We start from the raw sequence: 23,309 nt of genomic DNA, 5'->3' as shown, positions 1-23,309 counted from the left end.
AATGACGGGTGTTGAATTCAAATCGGATAGCGCTTAAAATCAGCTGGGATATATGGGAGACCCCCTGAATGCGACCCCTGAATTTTCAGCTCAAACTCTGGACTGGGATGTTGGGGATCGCTGGTTGGTGGTTGACCTCTCATGGTCGATGAAGCGTTCTGCTAACCGCCGGTCGCCCCCCATCAAAATATTTACCTGATTTCGAATCCCTGCAACCACCCTTTCATGGGGCGATTGGGGCCTGAAATTTGGGAATAAAATGTGGGAACCAATGAACTCAAACATCACCAATTGTGAGCGTTGGGCGCCGACAAAAGCTCTACTGGGACGTTGATTTAATGTCTACTGGGGCGTTGGTCGGCCGTCCCATAGTTAAGGAAACCCTAAGCTTACGTAATCCTACTGGACCCATAAACGTCCCAGTAACCCCCATGGGGTAGGGTGTCCTAATCTGAGTCCTATGTCCAAATCTGGGCTCTATAGCTATTATGGTTGTTGAGTTATGAAGGAAAACGTGAATAGCGTGGAATATATTCAAGTCGGTTTGATATAACACTAATATAACCTTATCTCTAGGAATGCGGGAACTAATGCTAATCGGGTTAGTATATGTAGTCCGTGCGCAGACGGACTACCCTATGAAATTCTTGATATAAGTACTCTAACATAAAGAATACTAGAGACATTCACTACTATCTCTCACTCACTTCTCTCATTCACTTCTCTCATTCACTTCTCTCATTCACTTCTCTCATTCACTTCTCTCATTCACTTCTCTCATTCACTTCTCTCATTCACTTCTCTCATTCACTTCTCTCATTCACTTCTCTCATTCACTTCTCTCATTCACTTCTCTCATTCACTTCTCTTATTCACTTCTCTTATTCACTTTTCCTATTTACCCCCTTATTCATCTCTCTCATTGAACTCTTATTCAACTCTCCTTCAGCTCCTATATTCACTCTCCCACTATCTCATTATCTCACATCTCATTGTCTCACATCTCATTATCTCTCTTATTTACTCTCCTATTCATCTCTCCTATTCATCTCTCCTATTCACGACGGCCTAGCATTCACTCCCGCGTGGTCCTAGGCTTAAAAGCCTCTGTCCCGTCTGCTCCTTAGCCTCTTCCTTCCTCCTTCTATTCCCTGACCTCCCCTATTCTTTCACCTACTCCTTCTTCTCTCTCTCTCTTTCTCTCTCACATATCGCCGCTCCGAGTTCCCTTCTACTTTTGCGACTTTTCTATCCCCTCTAGACGAGACTATCGACTAACGATGTCGACCCCATCCGGCCCTGCACGGTGGTGCGCGGTGCTCGACGCCTCGAAGGGTCAATATGCTGCGGAGCAAGTGCCGGCATTACTACAGCCGGTCGCCCCTATTACGCTTCGCGCTCGCATCCAACGTTCGCCGAATGACACTACGACCCCAACGGACAACTCGTTCTGGGCCGAGGTGATCGGCCCCTGCCCTGCGGATGAGCTGATCTGGCAACTTTGCTATCAGCTAGGGGAGGACCCGACGGATCCTGCCTGGCGAGCGCATCTCTCGCAGGATTTCCCTAACGCAACGGAACGCTTCTTTACGGCCCTTGAGGCACGTCATACGCCAGCGATGCCCCCCGGGATCGTTCCCTAGTGCGCCTGCCGCCAGCGCCGGCAACCGCTATCCTCGTCCACCCAACTATCCACGGCGAGTATACGGATCCGACGTCGGTCGTAGGGACCCACGGGGGTCCTGGCCGCTAGCGCCCCGTCGTATTAACGAGACGGATGAGTGGCGACCTGCACTTAGTTTGCTATGGTTGGATGCCGCTAGGTTTCCGACCCAGCAGCTAGGCCATGGGGTCGAATGGCATATTATTCTATTGCCAAGACTAGTGGAACGGGTTTCGCAGCTAGAGGAACAGAATACTACTTAGTGGGTACGAGCCAGGGGGTCTACTAATGTATTTTGGGGGACGTGTGTGCGGTGGTCTACTCATGTATTACTAGCACGGTCAGGCATCCTTTGCTAGCGGAATCGGATATTTTCCTATGTAGCATATTCCCTAGTAGTTGATCTAAGCTCGCGCTCAATCTACCACCGACGCACCGAATGCTCTACCTTAGAACTAGGGTTAGAGCCCGCCTAGTTAAAACCTCAGTTCTAAACGGGGGAGCGCCTAGACGTGATACACATGACATAGTTCTTATAAATATATAATTTTACAAACGTCTTGTGCTAAGCCCTATTATTGTGACCACACTTGATAGAATCTTAATAGGGCCGCGCTCGACAGGACCGCGCTCAACGGGTCTACGCTTGACGAGATCGCGTTTGACATCACTGCGATTGAAGACTACGTTTGAAGACTGCGTTTGACAGGTGACATAGGACGTAGACTGTTGTAGATAAATAGAGACTCTTCCTCTGTCTCTTCTTCCTTTTCTCATCTTAGATCTCCTATCGACTAAGTACTCAAATCGAATTCTTTATTGATTTTCTCTCTTGATCTAACATCTGGTCACACGCACTAGATGTTCACGATCGTACGGCTTGAAGTACTTGTTTGTATATTTACTAGATAACGCCCAAGTATAAAGGACCGGCTTTGGTCTATAATAGACTACAACTAGAGGCTATTACTTAGGTAACTACTATCGGAACCCTAATCTGAGAACCAGGGGTACAAGAGTTGTGGGGAGCCTTCGAACCCCGGTTCTAAACCGGCGCGCTATGCGCTAAGCGCCCTCGTCGTCACTCATCTCGATCGTCATGTACTCCCGCGCGCGTTTCAGCGGTGGACCTTCGCCCACATCGCCTCCTCGGCTGAATCGCCGTTTCCTACCCGTCGGCACTTCGAACCCGAGGAACTGATGCCACTCCCGACTGATCCCCCGGAACCGCGTGCGCCGGGACTCGATCACGCCAGGGGCTTCCTTCAGCCCACGGGCGTAGTTGGTCCCCGCGACCCAGGTTCCATGCGCGGCCTGTTGGTCCACGATCGCATCGTCCGCCCCGTAGTCCCGCTTGAACCCACCACAGTCGAGGTGCATCCGGGAGATCCCGATCGCGGCGTGCCGCCAGGAGAGCACGTTCAGCTTCGTCCCTAGGTGCGTGTTCGCCTCCTGCGCCAGGACCACCCCAAGGCGGGACGCATCCCAGTGCCCCTTGTCTTTGGCCCAGAGGAACGGCGACCGCACACGGGCGCTGGCGCCCTTGGCAAGCATAGCCGCCGTCTCCGCGAACGGGAGGATGAGCCACAGGTAGTAGACCACAAGCTCACTCAACTCCCGGGGTAGGTAACGGTGGATGATCTTGGTCGAGTTCGTCACGCCCTGGGACTTGTGGTAGCTGGTCACGGTGCCGACGAGGCCGTGCTCGATGAAGATGTTCCGATGCCGCCCCTCTGGGGTATTACGGTGGCGTAGGGTGATGAGTTCGGTCGCTCGAGCGGGTTGCCCTCCGGTGAGGTGGATTAGGAGCAGTAGCCGCTGGAGAAAACTATCGACCCACTCGAGATACACGGCGACGACCCTCTCGCGCCACTGGACCGTGGAGTCGGCCTGGCGGACCTCGGTGAACTCCTTCCGAAGCTCCTCGTCCGTCAACACTCGGTCTAACAGCCAGCGCTCGCCGGCGACTGGTAGAATGGCGCGGTTCCGCGGATCCTGGAGGAAGTTCCAACCACGTTTGTTGTTGATCGGGTCATCGCTCAGCTTATGTAGCGGGAGCTCGGGGATCACGGCACCACGCTCTTCGTCCTCATCGAGGAGGAAGAGCCGCTCGAGATCCCACTGCGCGATCTCCATCTGGGTGCGGACGAAGCGACGCAGGCCATCCATCGTGAGGGTCAGCTCCCGGTAATGCAGCGTCTCGTGGCTATCGTCCCAGTTCGGGTACCCGAGGCTCGTTGACGTGTTGAGGATCTTCTTCCCGAAGGTGCGTAACCGGGCAATCCAGCCGAACGGCGCCCGAACCCCGTATACCAGGAATCGACCACGCATCTCCTCCAGTGCATCGCCAGGATATGCCACCTCCCCATCGTCTGCCATCTGCACCGCCTTCTGGGCGAGGAGCATCTGTGACATCTTAATGAGACCGGAGAGGTGGCTGGTGTAGCTACCGGGGTCTCGGTACGCCTGGTTTGGCGCGTCGATCCCGAGCGCCGCGAGGAATCCAACGACCGGGCTCTCGAAGATATCACCCCGGAGCTCGTGATCGAGTAGCGACAGCGATAGGTCGAGACAGGCACGGTCAAGTTGCTCTATGGCTTTACTCGCACCTGGCGACTTCCGTTTCTGCGACGGAGAGTCTCGAGGCGCTCCCGTGGGAGCCCCGCCCTCCCCTGCACCGCTAGGAGGCGGTGGTGATCTCCGGACCTGGTCCGCATGCCTCTCCATCCGATCCAATGCGGCCAGCTGGGCCGTGGTGAACTCGTGACGGAGCTCGACGGTCTGGTCGGGGCGGCTGGTCCGGTAGACGAAGCTGAGGAGCCGCACCCACGCCTGCTGATAGCGACGGTAGGTCGAGGGTCGAAGTCGAATCTGGATGGGCCGCTGCCATACGCCCTGGCGCTGGAGGAAGCTGTTGATGCGGACCTGGTCGAACTCGTTGACCCGGTGCGAGGAGATGGATTCGAAGGCGGCCCCGATCAAACGCCCCACGCTGGATTCCACGACGGCGAGCAGGGGCTCCGTCGTGAGGTCGGGCAGCGCAGCCAGGGCGGCCACCGAGGAGAACGAGTGCCCTCCCACGTACTCCGGCCAGCGGGTCAGCTCGAGCCACGGGGAGGCTTCTGTGAGATCTCGGTCGAGCGGTGCGGTCTCATCTTCGGCCGCGGCCAGGCCCTCGGACCGGAGCAGCGCGTCGTTCACCTGCGCGAGCACGAAATCCGCCTCGGACATCTCGAGCGCCTGGCGCGTCCGCTTCTCTTGGGCCTCGGGCGTCACGGTGAAGAAGTGACTGCCAGGGCCTGTAAGGAAGAAGCGCTGGCAGCGGACTGGAACGGTTTGCTTTGGCGCCTGCCCCGCGGGCGGCCGGCCTGGGCGGCCGCGACTGCCATGGTCCACCCGATGGTGATTGCGCATCGTCTCCAACGTTCGCGCTGTGTAGAGGCAGCCCTCCTCCGGGCAGCGGTAGCCGTGGTGTACCGGTATTCCAGGCACGGGGCGCGACTCAGGCGGTGGCGGCGCAAACGGGGTGACGGTCGGGTCCCACGGGTTCAGATGCCAGGCGTCCGCCTGGGCCGCCGCACGGAGCGGATCAGTCTTCGAGGTCGGGTGGTGGCGATGTCGCTTGCTGCGGAGGTGGCCCTGGATCGTCCGCGGTGCCACGCCGGTCTGGCAGCCCCGGCAGATCCAGACCCGATAGGTCGAGTTGAAGGTGAAGAGGTCCATCGCTCCGCTCCTTCGCCGACGAAAGGACGGGGAATCAAGCAAGGAGGGCAGAAGCGGAGGAGGGGGGAGGGGTGGAGAGGACGGTCTGTCTCTCCGTCTACCTCGACTCGCTGGCGCAGCTAGGGAAGGTCAGAGGAGACGGGGGGTGCGGTGCGCACGGGTGTGTCGGCGCACGCGCGCGCGCGCGCGCGTCGAGGGCCTTCGTGGCGCGCAACGCGTCGCCCCGTGACCCTGTCCATCCATCCATCATCTCCCGTCGAGATTCTATACATCACATCCGCGATCCGTGGTGGGTGGGGTGGGGTCCCGTCCCGCCCGGTCCGGTGGGGTCGGGGTTCGGGGTTCGGGGCACGGGGCACGGGGCGCTCGGGGCGGGGCCACGCACGGCGGGCCAATCCGGGGGCGGAGAACCGCAGTCAGGGGCTCAGTGGGATAGACCCTGGAGTATAGGGGAAAACACATACATGGTTTTGATGGCAACCTCACCGGGAACTCGGCCACAACACAGCAGAGAGCCCAGACGAGCGATGAAATACATATCGCTCCACGCCGTTGAAGAGTAGCCAGCTCCTCAAGATTATGTCTACTCCCACGAAAATAATGCATTAACTGACACCGATGTTTGGTCGATCATGTTTAGAGTCCATTGGGGATTCTTTCCATGCAAGACACTATTGAGTTTGACTCGACGACGTACTAGTTGTCAAATTATTGAACGAGAAAAGAAAGGTCGACTTGCGGGATGTTTGGTTACTTTCATTCCCCGAAAAAACGGAATTCCGGCTACGTATATTATTCGCTGGCCACGCCTTGGATGGCTGTGAAGAATCTACTCCACGTAACCTTGTGCATTTTATGCAATTCATTATTTGCGACCATTTAAATGCGCGCTTGAAGTGCGGGAGAATTTCTTTTTTAAAAGCTGGCAATTCTACAATTTGTATTAGCTATATTTGAATTGCTGAATCTCTCCCATTACTTTGTGCCTGATTTCACCTGCGAGTGCTGTGTAAGAGCCAAATTTCTCGGATTAATGATAAATCGACTCGACGTCTCCTCAAGAGTACATTACTGCAATGTCTGCATCTACAGTTATAAATGAGCTGAAAGGCAGTGTGTCTTCGGCGCCAGCAGCGAAACAAAGGCGCAAGCGGAAAAATGCTTGTAAAGAATGTACGAAGCCCATAAAGCGTGTCGAACAAGCGAGGAACGTTGTCTGATTCCCGACAAAGGCAGACAGTCAAAGGTCAATATCTTCCTATTAAGCCAGACCAGACCGCGATCCGTTTCTCACCGCAATGTGGGCGGTACAGCTACGATGCGATGCTCCAAGCGATCAATCCGCGCCGTGCACTCGTTGCCAGGAATTGGAACAAACGTGCGAGATGGACACGAGCTACAAGCGTGTGAATAAAAAAATGTATGATATCACCCTCAAAACTTCAAGAGAGGAATCATTGTTCACTGCTGTTCTTGTAGGAAGCTCGAAGAGTTAAGTGCTCAGGTTGAGCACCTGTTAGCCACGGTCGCAACGAAATCACTCTCTCCTGCCCTGTCTTGGGACACACAGGATGGACTCGTTTTTGACGAAGGTCCGGATGATGATTGTCAGATACGTGACAATGCCTCCTTGAGCGGAACAGATGCAGCCAGACTGCCCTTCGGCACAGATTACTTCGACTCTCTTGACCCACCTTCGGCTTTCAAAGGTTGCGCTGATTCTCGGAACATCCAGCCGACACCAAGTGATGACAACAGATTGCGGAGTTGTGTCACTAGGAAACTAGAAGACGTGGTCGTCAGCATGGAGCAGATTGATCGCTTATTTACCGAGTACGGTCATATCTGAGTGAGGTGTTAACTTCGTTGCTAAACTGTCATTGCTTAGATACTTCGATCATTACCATCGCTTTCTCAGGCTCCTCGATCCCACATGCTCACCCGATCACTACTATGGAAAGTCGCCTTTCCTCTTCTGGACCATAATATCGGTCGCTGCTCGTCGATTCGATGAAGAACCAACCCTTCTCGCAAGCTTGAGAAACTCGGTCACCAAACTTGCTTGGGCCGAAATCTCTTCTCTCCCACACACAATTGATACTATCAAGGGTCTTCTGCTTCTATGCTGTTGGCCTTTTCCAGTGGGGTCCGAGGCGTCCGACGTGACCTCTGTTTTCATCAGTATCGCAATGCAGATGGCGAGAAAGTTGGGTTTGCACAATCCACAAAATTCCCAGGATTTTTTGGGATACAAATTCCGGCCAAGCCGAGAACAGACGCATGATATGATCAAAACATGGTCTGCGTGCAATATTGTTGCTCACAGGTATTTGATCCGAGGGCAATTAAGCAAGACATGTCGCTAAACATTAATTGCCAGCTATTCCGCAAGTTCCGGCCAGTGGTCTTTATTCGCACAAGACTGGATAATAGATCAGGCTTGTGAGCCAGGAAATAGTTTGTCGCTTCCGGATGGCTTACGCCATCGGTTGGTCATTGCCAGATTTGGCGATAGGTTGATGAGTCTTATGTCTGGTAACAGATTGGACTCTAGTGGAGTACCCTTTGAACAGGAAAGAATTCGGATGTTGAAGCAACTGCGTGATGACCTGGATGAACTACAAAGCAGTCTCTATCCTAACCTAGGCTGTAGGTCCTGTCCTAAGCTCCTTTTCTTTCAGTCCTAACTCGGATTAAACAGCGATTGATAAACTACATTTTTGCGCTCTCCGTTTCCAGTTAGAATCCTACTACTTTTATGATCTTGCTGATGCAAATGCACGACGACAAGGATTGTTGAGGGCCTACAGCAACGCCTGTATCTTCATCACCGGACTACTAGACGAAGATAAGGCAACGGAACTGTTCCTCTACAGCTCCTACGAGCTCCTTCGAGTTCTTTGGCAAGCCATGCAGATTATTTCAGATATTCTAATATCTGTATATGCTCATCATGTTGTCTCTGAAGTCGGTCATCGCCTCTTCCATGCTGGAATCGCGGGCACAAAACGCGCTTCTGTTGAAAACAACGACATGCCCGGTCGCCTCTCCGTCATCATGTCCCAGTTGTGGAGGATGAGGAATGCAAGAGTTGATCCGTTACTGGAAGAGCCTAGACTTCGTATCAAGAGTCGGCTGGGTGCTAGCACTCTTTATAATTGGCTCTGGTATTGGAGAGAATCATTTGCAGGTCAAACAAATGCCTACCCACCATCTCCACGTATGTATCTGCGTGCCTTTCCATGATATTGATTCCTATATTTAACCGAGAGATAGCAGTCTCTTTGATATTACCAGGACAGTTCGAAGGGTCAGGAAGCGAGTCGTTTCTCGACATCAATCCGGGGCCACCAAAGGAGCTTGGGGACAATTCTCACTGGGGTATCGACTGGACGAGCAATTTGGGAGCCAGTGCTGATTTCCTTGGCAGCTGGACATTTTGATAACTAGAATTGTTCTAAATAGGATTCAGAATCCTCTGTCTCTTTAACACTTCGATACTGTAACATAGTATTTCGTCCTAGTTTCCTTGCTTAGTCTCAGTATACTTCTTGACCGCCTTTCGTCCAGGATGAAACTGGGAACACAGTATTCTATTCCCTGGCCGCTTGTCCTGACAAAAATCCACGTACTCATTTGGATAGTTCTGTTAGTTTGGTCCGCATCAATATGCAACCCCCTACTTCCGAAACGCTCGTTCGTCCTCGAGATTCATCTTCAATCATTGGATGAGAAATCCGCCTTGGGCTGTATTCGCCGAGAACCGGAATTCCGGGTTGTGCCCCCCACTTTGTTACCCTGATCCACCTTACTCTCTCCTATTAACGAATCAAATTCCTCCCCCCCTTCCCCCGAACAACGTTCATGTTTAGAAACTTAGCTTTGTCACTTTGCACCCCAGTTTCATGGAACCTAAATACTTGGCGATTCTGGACTTAGAATCGATGGACCTCGTTCCACACTGCCGAAGTTCGGCGTGTTCGATTACCCCGGAGTGATAGACGTATGAATCCAGGGAATGCGGAGTCTAGGTTCAAGTATTAGCTTAGCTAGATTCAAAAGTGTTATTAATACGCCCGCCGATGCCACTGTCTACCTTCCGGCCAAAAGTACTTAGTGTGCGATCAATCAGTTCTAAAACCAATATTATCATTTTCGTCCAACCATGGAGGAAGAGAAACCGATCCATCTTGAAGTGGCTTGCCCCGAAGCCGGTGACAAGTCCAAAGTCCCAATGAAGTCAGAAGAAGAACCTAATCGCAATGATGAATTGGATAATTATGTCAGAAATAAAGCTGAAAGACACCTTGTGTGGAAACAAGACCTCTTCATCCTCCCACTGCTGGCAATAAGTACCTTCTTTGGATATCTAGTACGTGCTCCAGCACATGACCGTCTCATAAGTCAGCCCTGACACTCTCTAATCTGCCAGGACCGCGGTCAGATCGGCAACGCTCGCGTGATGGGGATGCAGAAAGAACTTGGTCTTACTAACCAGCAGTGGTACAACTGTATTGTCATGTTCTGTGTGTTGTAACTCTTGACGAAAACCTCTCTTTACGGGCCTTGACTAACGCCGCCGTTCTTCAGTCATAGGATACGGGGCTATTGAGCTCCCTGCAGGACTGCTCCTCCGCTACTGGAGTCCTAAGTACTTGTTCGCCGGTGGTCTAGTCACTTTCGGTCTCGGCGCAACATGTATCGCGGTGGCTAGGAGTTATGCTGCTGTCATGAGCCTTCGCGTCATCATTGGTCTAGGGGAAGTCTTCGTGACCAATTCATATATCTACCTCAGTCTATGGTACAAACCTACGGAGTTGTCGATGCGAGTGGGTAAGAAACTAGAACGTGACTCTCATGGGATTGCCCGTTAACTTCTCATGCTAGCTCTCATGTACTGCATGACACCCATCGCCGGCGCTTTCAGTGGTCTTATTGCCTACGGCACTGCCAAGAACCTTGAAGGAGCCCACGGAAAAGCCTCATGGCAATGGTTGTTCATTATTGAAGGTGCAGCAACTTTGGGCTTCAGCTTGGTGGTTTCGATGCTGCTTCCTGGATTGCCAGAGGTCGTGGCTAAGAAAGGAAGTCTGCTTTTCCGTCATCCGGATGAACGCCAAATCATACACCGAAGACTGGCTGAAAGTAAGACTTTTCTGGCGAGCAGAGCAATTTTTCATACTCTACCTGGAACCAGAGTGTCCGGAACCATGGACTAAAATATTGTTGAATGAGCTTAGGTCAAAACATGCAGAATGCACGAATCCGTCCCCATCAGATCACTATGGCCTTTCGCGATCCAAAGCTTTATCTCGGAGCGGCCATTATTGGAGCACAAGGAATAGGAATCGGCGCTTTCGCTATTATACTGCCCACTCTAATCAATGAATTCGGCTTCTCGGCTCTAGAAACCCAACTCTACTCGATGATTCCATATGCGTTCGGGTTTTTCAGTATGATTACGGTCCCATACATAGCGGATCGGATGCACCGCAAAGGCATTACGACAGCCTGCTGTCTGTGTATCACCTGCCTCGGTTTTATATTACTTCTGTCTACTACGAACAAACCAGCCCTACTCGCAGGAACTTGCTTCGTGGTCACTGGCGCGTATCCCGGTTTAGCTGTCAGTGCTGCCTGGTTTCTAACCTTCCACGGTGGCTACACCAAGCGCGCAACTGCCGTTTGGATCAGCCAGGTCTTTGTACAGGCCTACAGCATCATTTCAACGCAGGTCTACCGGACCCCCCCGCGTTTTTTCTTAGGTCATGCGGTAGCACTTGGGTTGTATGGCCTTGCCATTGCATGCACACTGATTCTCCTCAGCATGCTCACGCGAGCAAACAAGGCTAAGGATTTCATCCAAAACGAATACGAGAGAAGAGGCGAGACGAACCCTCAGAATGAGATTGATTTTGAGGAATTAGGCGACTTCCATCCCTCCTATAGATATGCTCTATGACGGGTTGGTCCCCAAAATGCCAGGGGCATTTCCACCTTCATCTCAGAGGGTCCCCTACAGTATTATATCACTTTCTCCTCACTAGTTAAAATAACTGACGCCTCGGCTGTCAATTCCATTTTGACATTGTGCGATTTGCATCTCCTCGTTTCTTCCAAAAATCTTCCATTTCATACCGTTAGCTTGTCCCTAATGCATGCCCGACGTAGCGGAACTATACCTAGAAGAGGATATATTTCCATTGCGGTGCGACAATATCCCACCAGAGTATCCACCCGTTCTCCGTTATATGTCTGATCTCAGTTTCTCCTTGGAAACGATCCGGAACTGATGCCTCAGGCTGGTAGGCAACAATTTCCTAAATTCAGATCTCGCCCTCTTCACGAGGGCGGCAAGCGCTGGCAGACACGCACAGATGATCCCCAATGCAATTTCAGGATTTGTGATCAAGTCGAGACGTTTAGTAGACCAAGTCCGGTCAGCTGTGTCGCGGTACACAATAACCCATGCCAACCGAACGATGGTCACTGAGCACACCAATCCACCGGCCGCCAGCACAACAATCACTTTCAATTTCTTCTTCAGAGGCATGTTCAGCTTTGATATCAACACTATGGGCAATATTAAGATGATCAGGTCAGTAATAACATTGATAGTGGCGTCTGTGATAAAGATATCGGGCTGTCGTAGGCATGTCCCATGTGTGACACTGACGCCGTACCAGACTGCATTGATGGGATGACAGATGCAGATCTTTGCTGTCGTAACTGCAATCGTGTACGCCGAGAGAAATCCGCTGAATGCATATATGAAGAGAACCCATTGCCGGTACGGATCAAAGAATCGTGCCAACATCGATAGGATCGACAATTTGATGGCGAGGATAAGCGGTCCGTATATCACCATTTGGATATAGTCAAGCTGAATCACAATGCCTAGGTTAGAATTTGGACCAATGGAAATATTTTTCTTCGTTTCCTTGCCTTGTAAAGTAAGATCAAGTCCTTTTGGCGTACGTCCCATTGGTGGTATCCACCACCATAAGCAGCACCTGCGCAAATTTAGAACGTCCTTGCATATCTGGAAAATGATTTTCTCAGACATACTTGCTAACATGAGTGCGAACGATGTAGTTGCCAAGATCTGGTTCATTGTAAGCATGTGTTTGCACCGCTAACTTCATTGAAGGCATCAACCCATGATATTAAACACATCCCTGAGCAGGTCAACAGATTGACACAACAATGGAAGGGCGGGGACGTACAATCCTCAAAGTAGAATTCATGTAACAAGATCTTCACATACATCCTCAGTACAACGAATATCGTGACGACAGGAATACATAGGTACTGAGTCACGCTCACCCAAGCGTGGACGTTGCTCGAGGGGTTAACGAGATTTGGCACTACACCTGGAGGTGGTGTTGCAGCAGGCTCCTGCGACATGAAGGTCCTCTATCCGAATTGCATAGAGGCGAAGGAGTGCGGGCAGCCGACCTTTAAGTCGGTCCAATCTTCAATGATGTAAGATAATTCTAATCCCGACTAAAGTTAGCAAAGCAGAAAATCCTATCTGTGCGAGAAGCTCGGGTTCAAATATTCTACGAATTTTCTATGACGTTTGCCTTTCAAAGTCACAAACCTAAACCACACCTTTGGGGTGGCGAATTTCCGAGTTTCCTCCCATCGTGAGGAAATGCCGGATATGGCTCCCCAAGCTACTGTGACCCGGCTTTACTTAGATTGCGTCGGTAGTTTACGCGTTGTATTAGGCCATGGTCGGTGATCATCGTCTATCTGCATGCAACTTGTATCTATTTAATCTGGTAATCGGACCGTACGTCAACAAAGAGGACGTTCGGACTTCCTGAACCTTAAGAGGAATGTAACCATGGCTTATGGCATACAGTGTAGTTTGTCAGACCACGTGCGTAACGTAATTCCTGGGTGTGGGCCACACAAGCGAGTGGGCCAGTCCAAAACACCATAGTAAGTGCGATATTTTACAACTCGATATTTCAACGACCACAAGTTAATTCTATTTGATTATTGGTATGGTAGTATTAAGAGACATGATAAATAGTATAAATAGCCCTAAATCTGAATTAAAAAAAGTTGCCTTGCATTTCACCCATGAATTACGTTACAGCTCCCGTCGGGCCATTCTGTGGAAATCGTCTGGAGGATGTCAATTCTGATTAACTACTATGATTCGTAATACAATTTAGAGGAGAAGTATGACTACTACAGTACAGAGTAATTTTGAAATGAGTGTACTGTGGGGGCCAGGATGCTGTATGATAACATTATCCTTGACAGTGAAGAACTGGTTCTAAAGAAATGGGGTGTGGAGTGTGCTCCTGGCTCTTTCCTCCTCAGTGTCATGAATTATTTCCATCAAGTCAATACTGTGCCATTCCCGAGACTATGTGAGAACAGAGTGGGCAATGATTCGGTCTTCTTTTTCGCATGTCTCTCCTCAAGATTTAAATATTGAGCCATGCCTCGTTTTGTATACAAGTACAGTTACCCAACTCATATGACGCTCAAGCCTCTCGAGAATGAGCGGAGAGAAATATTGATGAGCACACCTTTCCCAAGGAGGCAGCCTACGTAGCGGATACAGTTACTGGAGTAGAGTGAGGTCTCAGGACACCGCTTCGTCGCATGCTCTGAACTTCTAATACGATGGTTTCCCTATTCTTCATACCTGTGATTAAATAAGAAAGCGTAGTTATAATACGGGCCCGAATGAAGAGACCTACTAGAGAGTAAAAAGGAGCTTCACGAGGAAAGTGTCAACAATTACGCGCCCCGATTCCGCTAAAAGTGTATCCGGCCATTTTAATTCCAACAAACCCGACCGGGCCGATTTCGGCTATTAGTGAGTAATCTCTTCCCATTCAAAAGGCCAAGTTGAGTTGGGAAACGAATAGGAAATATAAAAATAGAGAGGGATCAAACGAAATCCTATACATACATGCGCTTTTATCATCGCAGGATTTCTTCAATCTTCCAAGAACCCTGTTGGAAAACCGAATTCGAAAGACAAACCAGGTTGCGACAAAGTTGCCGGGAAAAGAACAATGTTGGACGAAAAGCGTATCCAGGTCCTGCTTGACAAGCAAGAGATCTATGAACTTCTGTGTCGCTACTGCCGTGCCGTTGATCGCATGGACAAGGAACTGGTCATGTCCTGCTTCTGGCCCGGGGCGACGGATATTCATCTGGGAAAATACGGAAATCTATACACGGGCACAGCCGAGGAGTTCTTTGATGCCGAGTGGGAAGGCTTCAAGGAGTTCACCGCGTCACAGCACTACATCTGCAACCATCTGTGCGAAGTGGACGGGGACCACGCCTTTGCTGAGACCTACCAGTTCTCCTTTTATTGGAAGCAGCCCGGCGATGAGCCCACGCGCAATGTACAAAACTCAAACCGATACATTGACAGATTTGAACGGCGGAATGGCGAATGGCGCATCAGTCATCGCCAATTCATTCGCAATTTCAGTTTTCCCATCCAGCCCAGGGGGTTTCCTTCGGTCGAAAATGGCTGGCCTAGTCTGGTGCAGAGTCGAAAGGATCCGGCATATGCGGGAGTGACCAAGTTTTGATTCTTCTAGTGATTGCACCAGATACACTGCCTCTGATTCTTGTGACCATATTGGCCGCTGTGAATGATTAGTTGATGAAAGGAAATATGTGGATAGCAAGAGCAGCAGAAAGCAATCTAAGCTAGTATTGGCTCCGTTTTGAGATTGCAACATATAGAAGTAGATTCCTCCACGAATTGTATGATCACGCTTCGTTTAACTGTACAACGGTTCTGGCTCTCGTTCAGGTAACTGTCATATTCTGCGATAGATATGCCGAGGCTTGAACGCAAGAATTTTTGTTTAGTCTTCGAACAACACTCCTGAATTATAAATACATGAAAATTCTATTAATAAGGTCCTAGGCGATGAATGTGCACATTTAACATCACTACAATTTTACGGTATCATCACTACCAAGTAATAGTAACAGATAGATGACACAGTGTTGGATCTCTTAACGGTTTTGTCCTGTCACCCTGACACGCACTACTCATGTACAGTTAGACCTGGATCTATAATACTAGGTCGTGACCCACAGATCTTCTTGCGAATACAACTACCATACACATGCTACAAGACAATGTACTTTTAAGATATGTAAACTCAGAGAACGGCTGGAGAATTCGCGGACTGGTACAGGCTGCCACGTTGTAGAACTTCATTTGTTAAACTGCTCAAGAATGTCAGAAGCTAACCAGGTTGTACGGATACAATATCACTGCTCACTAAGGGCCGGCGATTGACCCTATGCCAACATTCTACCACCCTTCCAGCTCGATTGAACTTTGTCATAAACGCCCCAGAACGATGGAGGCTTGGTGTACTCACGCGGGATAATGCCCATGCGAGGAATTCAATTTCGGGGACAGAATCAGGATTAGTTAACAAGGTCGCGGAACTCGGCCAAGTGTTTCAAAGTATGCCGAAAAATGTCGCTCTTTCGCCGATTTAGGACCGAATCAACCATTACAGAAGACTATGAACTTGTTGTATTACTACCGCGGGTGAACAAATTTGAAGTTAGAACTCTCGGCCCGACTCCTCACCGCACAAATTACATTGGGCGAATCCAGTTTCAGAGCCATGCCATTCGCACTATCTTGCGGAGTTGCGCACGATTGACCCTGTTATATAAGCACATGTTTCCCCAATGGTTTGTCTTGCGCAAAGTTTTGATTTGTATTCACCCACTCTATTTTTGCATTAAATTTAGGGCAGCTTCCCCCCTCCTCCCCCCCCAAAAACCACCAGCGATATGAAGTCTGCAGGTCACAGGAAAGAGATGGACGGTACCGACGAGGAAGGATCTCCAACAAAGCTACTTGCTGTTTTTGTTGCATCAACCACGCAAGAGATAATCACTTCTGAGATTGTGAACAAGTTGAAAGTGCTGTTCTTGGATTACCTCGGAGTTTCTGCTTCAGCCGCCTTCCGTGCCGAGTCTAGTCAAAAATTCCTTTCAGCAATGGAAAACTTTGCAGGGTCAGTGGGTGGGAAAGGCACTGTATTAACGAAGGGCTCAACGTTTTTACCACAATATGCGGCCCTACTCAATGGTGCATGGTGCCACACTTACGACTTTGATGACACCCACGCCAAAGCAGTTCTGCACCCGGGTAGCAGCGTGATCTCAGCTGCGTTGGCTGAAGCTGAGACGATACATTCATCGGGATCGGACTTTTTGTTAGCTTTGGCAGTGGGATATGAAGTGGCCTGCCGTCTTGGAAATGCGCTGGGTCTCGGTGGATATCCTCGAGGTTTTCATAATACGGGCACCGCTGGCCTTTACGGAGCGATAGCAGCGGTGTGTAAGCTCCGGAAGTCTTCGCAGCAGGTTGTGGAAGATGCGTTTGGCCTGGCAGTCTCAAAGGCCGCCGGATCTATGCAATTTTTGGAAAATGGCGCCTGGAACAAACGCCTACATCCGGGGTTTGCAGCCCATGATGCACTCTTATGCGTTGCACTTGCCTCAGCGGGGGTTATTGGGGCCACGAAGCCAATTGAGGGTAAATATGGACTTCTTCACAGTTATTCTGAGAATGCAGATTGCTCGCGATCGCTAGATGGCCTAGGCCGCGAGTGGATATTCCTTGAAACGGCTTGCAAACCATTCCCAGCCTGCAGGATGACACACGGACAAATTGAGATGGCCGCAAATATGCGCAAGGAGTACGAACGTCATGGCATACCGGAGCAAATTTTGATCAGCTTACCAAAATCGTGCTTCCCCGTTGTGGGTAATCCTGCCGCCAACAAGATCAATCCACAATGCATCGTCGACGCCCAGTTCAGCTCTTATTTTCAGACTGCGGCAGTGTGGCTCTACGGAGATCAACTTGGATGGGAGATTTACGAGAAAATTCGCGACCCAGCGGTACAAGACTTGTGCAGGCGGATTAATTGTCAAATTGAGGAGTCATACGTGGCTCTTGAATCCAAGGTGAAGATAACGTTCAAAGATGGGCTGGTGGTTGAAGGCGAAATCATCTTTCCCATAGGAGAGAAAGAACGTCCTTTTGATTGGGAGAAAGGGGTGAGGCGAAAATTCATGGGGCTTAGTGAGCCTGTGTACGGCAAGGAAAGGTCCGAGGAAGTATGCAAATTGGTCGGAAGTCTTGAGGGTACTGACGTACCATCTTTGATGATGCTAGTGAAATAATTTATATCGAAAATGCTAGTTAGTATACTATCAGTCTACTTCACGAGAGTTGGAACATCGAGGACCAAAATCCTTACATGGGGGTTTTTTCTGTTCATTCGCGTGCAACGGGAATTACAAAGATTAATACGAAAGGTCAACTTGTTCATTCATGTACGATCTTCTTACTGTTCTAAGAAATGTTGTGGGAAGAATGTTAAATTTACACCAATGAATAATATTCCGAAATGTACTTTACCTCTGATTACCTATTTTCCTAAAAATTACCTGAAAGCCCAAAATCTTAAATTGATAATGCAGTCCGATGAAGCAGTGCGCCGGTAGTGCCGGCCCTAGGGGCAACCTCACCTCAAAGAAATGCCATACACATGCAAACTTCTATTCGATGGCTAGACGTCGTTCTAAGTCTTACCCCGGGGTCAATCGGAGACTCCGGACATGCGGCACAGCCGGAGTGGGGTTCTCGCTTCTAACCCCAGGATCACCCGGATTCTAGTTTCAGGGACCTAGCATCGAAAAAGTTTAAAGCCACGAGTCCGATGATACGTTGAATACGCTAAACTTCGAGAATCGAGATAGCGAAAACCGGAACTCCTGATTTTCGGCGAACCCCGCCCGAGACAGACTTTTCAGCCAATAACTGAAGCTAGAGGATCTACAATACCATCTCCGAGTTCCAGTCCCATATCGTTTTTATCTTAGTCCCAGTACAGTCCTTACTAATTCTCTAAAATTGGCATCTGGAAAATATAAAGCTCGATGCTTACACCTCAGAAACGACACTAGAAGTTTTCATTCACCGTACGATTTTGTTAAATAAACAGAACCTAATCTTCAAAATGTCCCCATCATCGACAACCGCAACCAAGGAGGTCGTACACAACACCCTTGAACAGGCCGCAAAGGTGAATGCTCTAAGCCCGGCCTTCAGATATGGCGGCGTTCCAACTGTGCCGGGTCAGGTCAAGCCACTAGCACAAGTTCGTATCCCAAGATATGAGAATCTCGAAGACGAAAGAGCTTTCCGAAAGTTGCATCATGCTGCTGCTTTGCGGTGGCTGGGAGCTCATGGTTACAACAATGAAGGCGCGGGCGGACACGTCACAGTCCGCGATCCCATCCTAACAGATCATTTCTGGATAAACCCACATGCGAAAAGCTTTTCGTATATTAAACCAGATGATCTCTGCCTTGTCAACGACCAGGGCATAGTTGTTGATGGAAACATGCACGCCATCAACCCGGCTGGATTTTCAATCCACTCTGCCGTTCATCGAGCCCGTCCAGACATCAATGCAGCGGTCCATTGTCATTCGATCCCTAGTAAGGCCTTTGCTGCGTTTGGGAAGCCATTGGATATGATCAACCAAGATGCATGCCGGTGAGAACCTACTAAAATCAGGGCTCTGTGTTTCTCCCACTAATTCGTATTAGGTTCTATCAAGCTCACTCGGTTTACGAAGGATTTGGAGGATCAGCTCTTGATCCTCAGGAGGGCAAGAATATCGCGAAAGCCCTTGGTAACGGGAAAGCGGTGATTCTTCAGAATCATGGTATCCTGGCGGTCTCAAAAACGGTAGACGGAGCTGCATTCAACTTTGGCGCTCTTGATCGATGTATCGAAGCACAGTTGCTCGCCGATGCGGCGGGAAAGAACAGAGGCTGGGACACTATCAAAGTCGGTCACGAAGAGGCTGAGTACACTAGAAAAGTATACTGGGACGAATTGGAATACATCACGTTCCAATCCGCATTTGAAGATACCGTGCGTGCTTCTGGTGGTGAACTAACGATGACGATTTGAAGGCACGGCTGTGGTGAACCAACTGGTAATTGCCAACAGAATACCTTGCTGCGCATGGAAAGTTACTCTTTTGTAGATAAGTATCATATGTATCTAGTCCGTCTTTCGAAAACACGTCTTGAGCTATTGGTGTGAGAGGTTCAATACACGACAATATGCGAGTTGATGGTCGGAGTGTTACTTGGAAATATGATTTGCCGCTTCGAAGAACCTCAGTCGTACTCTGTAATATTCAAGGTAACTTTTTACAGCGAGAGGCAAATTTTAGTACACAAATGTTAGTCTCTTGTAGGATATCTTATGGCATTTACTCTGCTCTCAGGCTTCACTTTGCTAGTCAATGAATTCCATGCATGGCTTGTCCTTCTATTCAATAAATCGATACGGTCTCGTGAGTGACTATGTATGACATAATATATCTAAGTAAGCAAATAATCAATATTTGGCTGATCTTACTCCTAGAATATTCCTATAGTCCTAATTAGGAGATAGCGGAGACGCCCGGAATTGGGCTCGGAATTCCGATTTTAGGCTTACGCACAAACTCCGCCAATTCCATGGAATCCAACCTAAGCTAGAGTTGTGGACCCACAAGATTGATTCAGGTAATAATGATGTTAATAATATTTCGACATTCTGCGGGTTTTCGGATATGGATTATCCTATGACGTCCTTTTCTAACCTATGCCTCGGGCAAGGTGTGCTTACTCTTGAGCAGGGCATCTAATTCTCATACTAAGATTTATGTATATTTAGCTCTTTAGAATTTACTCCTCGGATCTGAAATACTCAAAGTAAAAATACCAACGACAATTTCAAAATATTCCTTCACGGATATTTTACCATGTCTACACCTATTCCTTCGTTCTCTACACTTCCTCTCCGCAAAGGAGATCCTCATTACTCGGCCTGGGGGCTTTATGGCCCCGACGACGAGCGGGGAACGCTCAATCGTCTTACCAAGGATCTAGTCTTGCAAGCAAAGGAAGAAATTCAAACGGGAGAGACAATTTCGCTGAACTTGCCGCTGGATGCGCTGGCGAAGAGTAAAGTGATTGGCCGTCAAGGGTTTGAGATGAAGCAATACGCCAAACACCCCCGGGTCGTTTGCGATTGCGTCTGGACTTTTAACAGCCAAGGCAGCACGCAATGGGACGGCCTCCGTCATTGGGCTTATCAGGAGACAGGTCAATTCTACAACGGCCGGACGCTGGACGATTTCTTCAATGAAGACAAATCCATCAAGTCAACCGTGAACGGAATCCAAAACTGGGAAAAGACTGGCATTGTCGGAAGAGGAATTCTTCTTGATTTCGAGAGATGGCGACGCATCAAGCAGATTGACTTTAACCCACTTCCCTTAAGCCCCCACCCGATCACTCTGGATCAATTAAAGGAAGTTGCAAAACTTCAGGGAACCGAAATCAAATTCGGTGATATCCTGTTCATTCGAACCGGGTTCAAACCAGCTTATGAGCACTTAAGCCTAGAGGACAAGGCTAAAATGGGCACTCTCTGGCAGTCTAGTGGTCTGGTGCAGAGTGAGGAAACACTCGAATGGATATGGAACAACTTTTCAGCAGTTGCTGGTGATGGTATCACTTTTGAGGTTTGGCGTAAGTGTCTAATTCAAGGACTAGCAGTAATTGCTTTCAACGATGCCTAGTACTAACAGAAGAGACAGCATCCAAACAAGACTGGTACATGCACGACATTCTGCTGGCTGGATGGGGAATGCCTCTCGGAGAGCTTTTCGACTTGGAACGGGCAGCAGAGTATTGTGAGGAAATTGATCGGTGGTCATTTTTCGTGAGCAGTGAAGTACGCTCCCTCCATCTCAGACACCATGTGACGCATTGCTAACTTGCCCCAAAGCCTTGCAACGTACCTGGTGCGGTAGCAAGTCCGGCAAACTGTTTGGCAATCTTTTGAGTCTTTTTTCCCATTACGAGAGTACTGCATGGATTTGTAAAAAGAATTTAAAGAAAAAAAAAATTGTTGGAAAGATTTGGTCAGAGCATTTAAGAAAATGAGAGCAACTTCAAGTTCTCTAGCAACACTAGGAGTGGCATTACAGATTAAAGAACTGTTCTCCTTCAAAATTAAACATCTTAAACAGTCTTTGATAGCTATGGTACTCCAGTTCTTCATAAGAATTAATATATTCACTTGGCCGTGAATGTCGTCGACCCTTGGAAAAAAATGCTTTTTTGATGTTTGAGAGCCCTACGACTTGTGAGTGTGTCCATTCGTGACAAAGCCTCGTACGCAGAAATTTCTGTACATCACTCTCTTCATTGCTTTACCAGCATATTTTGGACTGTCTGTTAGTGCCTAAGCTTCCTGAATCAACAGTCCCTCCATATAGTATATATGGAAGGGGCACAGGATATCGAATCGAAATGCACTCGCTACATGCTCCTCGGAGAATGCGGACAAATCGGGCCGAAATCGGCCTTTGGAAAGTGTGCACAACACTACATATTTAGTGGATTAATCGTTGTGTTTTTCATAAATAATATGGAAAGTGGCCTAGTCAAACCAAACCAACACACATCCAAAAATTTCAACGACTATTCTACCAGCCTCTATTGTGGAACACAACCTCGGTCGGTTGGAAGATGGCTACCAAAATGTTCACACCAGTCGAGCATTTCGTTCCAGTGGAACCCACAAGTGAAAGGGTCCCTTTTGTCAAACTGGAATGTGTCGACCTGAGCGATTATGACAAAGGCCTCGAGGCAAAGGCCAACTTAGCCAAGAAAATCCATGATGCGATGACGACTCAAGGATTTTTTACAATTGTGAATCATGGACTCCGTGAACAGGAGATCACTCGTCAGGTTGATATCGGTCATCATATAATAACCAACACCGATATGGAGGAAAAGCGAAAGCTGACGGCGTCGATGATTGAGGAAGGATCCTATCACGGTTTTAAGCCTCGCGGTCATTGGAGAACTGCTGGTGGAATTCGAGACAAGGTGGAAAACTTCAATATCCACCGAAACATGACCCTTCGCGAACAACCGTCTACCCTGCTACCATACAAGGATGAGGTACAACGATTCATCGATTTCACACACAAAGAGATTCTATTCAAGATCCTGCGTCTCTTCGCCATGGCATTGAAGATCGAAGACGAGGATTTCTTCGTCAAACTTCACAGTTACGAAAAGCACGACGAGACATGGCTCCGGTATATGGAATATTTTGACGAATACACGGACGAGGAAAGGCAGCAGACTAAAGGATTGTGGCTAGGTGGTCACCAGGACTTTACCAGCTTGTCTTTTCTGTTCAGTCAACCGATGTCATCTTTGCAAGTTCGCGACTACGATAACAACTCGGAATGGAGGTACGTGGAATATACTCCCGGTGCCATTATCGTTAATGCCGGAGAGGTCATGCTCTGGTGGACCGGAGACTATTTCAAGGCTGCTATACATCGTGTTTTTGAGCCCCCATCAGACCAGAGAGGCCACAATCGATGCGGCGTGTTCTACTTTTGCGTTCCTAACGATGAAATTGTGATCAATACTTTGCTTGACGAGAGTCCAGTTCTGAGAGAAGCTGGCGTCAAAATGGCACACAACCCCAAAGACGCGCCGACATCTAAAGAATGGAGCAATGGAAGGATCAAGATTACTGGACGCAACGCAGTCTGGGATAAAAAGGGAGACGAAAAGGTAACGACGGAGAAAGTAGGCAAAGTTGTCACCAAGTGGTTCAGATAACCGCCGTCGATTCCGACTTCGCTGTTCAAGGCTACTTCCAGGCTGAGGATTTCACCGGTCGTTTTTCTTTCTTTCAATTATGTGTTGTGCGAGGCAATTGTGCGAGTGAAATACGATAGTGCAGATTGATAGCTGAAGATTGAGTGATTGTTCTCTTTAGAAT

General features: G+C 49.1%; 11 protein-coding genes across 11 annotated transcripts; 8 read left to right on the top strand and 3 right to left on the bottom strand.

The window, feature by feature from the left end:
- Window positions 1-1,280: 1,280 nt before the first annotated feature.
- Window positions 1,281-1,643, top strand: N7510_010523 (uncharacterized protein; the record flags this gene model as incomplete). The annotated part of the gene is made up of 1 exon (XM_056982448.1): window positions 1,281-1,643. The coding sequence occupies one exon, from the start codon at window positions 1,281-1,283 to the stop codon at window positions 1,641-1,643; it is 363 nt and encodes a 120-aa protein (XP_056830284.1).
- Window positions 1,644-2,728: 1,085 nt separating this feature from the next.
- On the bottom strand, window positions 2,729-5,386 carry N7510_010522 (uncharacterized protein; the record flags this gene model as incomplete). Its single annotated transcript, XM_056982447.1, has 1 exon — window positions 2,729-5,386. The coding sequence occupies one exon, from the start codon at window positions 5,384-5,386 to the stop codon at window positions 2,729-2,731; it is 2,658 nt and encodes an 885-aa protein (XP_056830283.1).
- Window positions 5,387-5,505: 119 nt separating this feature from the next.
- On the bottom strand, window positions 5,506-6,033 carry N7510_010521 (uncharacterized protein; the record flags this gene model as incomplete). The annotated part of the gene is made up of 2 exons (XM_056982446.1): window positions 5,506-5,751; window positions 6,001-6,033. 2 exons carry the CDS (start codon window positions 6,031-6,033, stop codon window positions 5,506-5,508), a joined length of 279 nt encoding a protein of 92 aa, XP_056830282.1.
- A 651-nt stretch (window positions 6,034-6,684) lies between these two features.
- On the top strand, window positions 6,685-8,829 carry N7510_010520 (fungal specific transcription factor domain-containing protein; the record flags this gene model as incomplete). Its single annotated transcript, XM_056982445.1, has 7 exons — window positions 6,685-6,806; window positions 6,866-7,219; window positions 7,275-7,712; window positions 7,767-7,874; window positions 7,941-8,035; window positions 8,088-8,606; window positions 8,663-8,829. 7 exons carry the CDS (start codon window positions 6,685-6,687, stop codon window positions 8,827-8,829), a joined length of 1,803 nt encoding a protein of 600 aa, XP_056830281.1.
- Window positions 8,830-9,551: 722 nt separating this feature from the next.
- On the top strand, window positions 9,552-11,348 carry N7510_010519 (uncharacterized protein; the record flags this gene model as incomplete). Its single annotated transcript, XM_056982444.1, has 5 exons — window positions 9,552-9,758; window positions 9,819-9,912; window positions 9,977-10,219; window positions 10,274-10,531; window positions 10,627-11,348. The coding sequence occupies 5 exons, from the start codon at window positions 9,552-9,554 to the stop codon at window positions 11,346-11,348; spliced, it is 1,524 nt and encodes a 507-aa protein (XP_056830280.1).
- A 285-nt stretch (window positions 11,349-11,633) lies between these two features.
- N7510_010518 (uncharacterized protein) lies at window positions 11,634-12,793 on the bottom strand (the record flags this gene model as incomplete). Its single annotated transcript, XM_056982443.1, has 3 exons — window positions 11,634-12,399; window positions 12,455-12,491; window positions 12,613-12,793. 3 exons carry the CDS (start codon window positions 12,791-12,793, stop codon window positions 11,634-11,636), a joined length of 984 nt encoding a protein of 327 aa, XP_056830279.1.
- Window positions 12,794-14,433: 1,640 nt separating this feature from the next.
- On the top strand, window positions 14,434-14,964 carry N7510_010517 (nuclear transport factor 2 family protein; the record flags this gene model as incomplete). Its single annotated transcript, XM_056982442.1, has 1 exon — window positions 14,434-14,964. The coding sequence occupies one exon, from the start codon at window positions 14,434-14,436 to the stop codon at window positions 14,962-14,964; it is 531 nt and encodes a 176-aa protein (XP_056830278.1).
- Window positions 14,965-16,228: 1,264 nt separating this feature from the next.
- Window positions 16,229-17,605, top strand: N7510_010516 (MmgE/PrpD family protein; the record flags this gene model as incomplete). Its single annotated transcript, XM_056982441.1, has 1 exon — window positions 16,229-17,605. The coding sequence occupies one exon, from the start codon at window positions 16,229-16,231 to the stop codon at window positions 17,603-17,605; it is 1,377 nt and encodes a 458-aa protein (XP_056830277.1).
- Window positions 17,606-18,444: 839 nt separating this feature from the next.
- On the top strand, window positions 18,445-19,409 carry N7510_010515 (uncharacterized protein; the record flags this gene model as incomplete). Its single annotated transcript, XM_056982440.1, has 2 exons — window positions 18,445-18,986; window positions 19,040-19,409. The coding sequence occupies 2 exons, from the start codon at window positions 18,445-18,447 to the stop codon at window positions 19,407-19,409; spliced, it is 912 nt and encodes a 303-aa protein (XP_056830276.1).
- Window positions 19,410-20,253: 844 nt separating this feature from the next.
- On the top strand, window positions 20,254-21,341 carry N7510_010514 (uncharacterized protein; the record flags this gene model as incomplete). The annotated part of the gene is made up of 3 exons (XM_056982439.1): window positions 20,254-21,025; window positions 21,076-21,230; window positions 21,285-21,341. 3 exons carry the CDS (start codon window positions 20,254-20,256, stop codon window positions 21,339-21,341), a joined length of 984 nt encoding a protein of 327 aa, XP_056830275.1.
- Window positions 21,342-22,042: 701 nt separating this feature from the next.
- Window positions 22,043-23,146, top strand: N7510_010513 (uncharacterized protein; the record flags this gene model as incomplete). The annotated part of the gene is made up of 1 exon (XM_056982438.1): window positions 22,043-23,146. The coding sequence occupies one exon, from the start codon at window positions 22,043-22,045 to the stop codon at window positions 23,144-23,146; it is 1,104 nt and encodes a 367-aa protein (XP_056830274.1).
- Between the last annotated feature and the right edge of the window lie 163 nt (window positions 23,147-23,309).

The sequence above is a fragment of the Penicillium lagena genome (genome assembly GCF_028827675.1).
Source record: "Penicillium lagena strain IBT 129212 chromosome Unknown utg000007l_segment0_segment0, whole genome shotgun sequence".
NCBI classification, from domain to species: Eukaryota; Fungi; Ascomycota; class Eurotiomycetes; order Eurotiales; family Aspergillaceae; genus Penicillium; species Penicillium lagena.
Note: the sequence above shows the minus strand (reverse complement) of the source record. Positions and strands in the feature narration are given on the sequence as shown.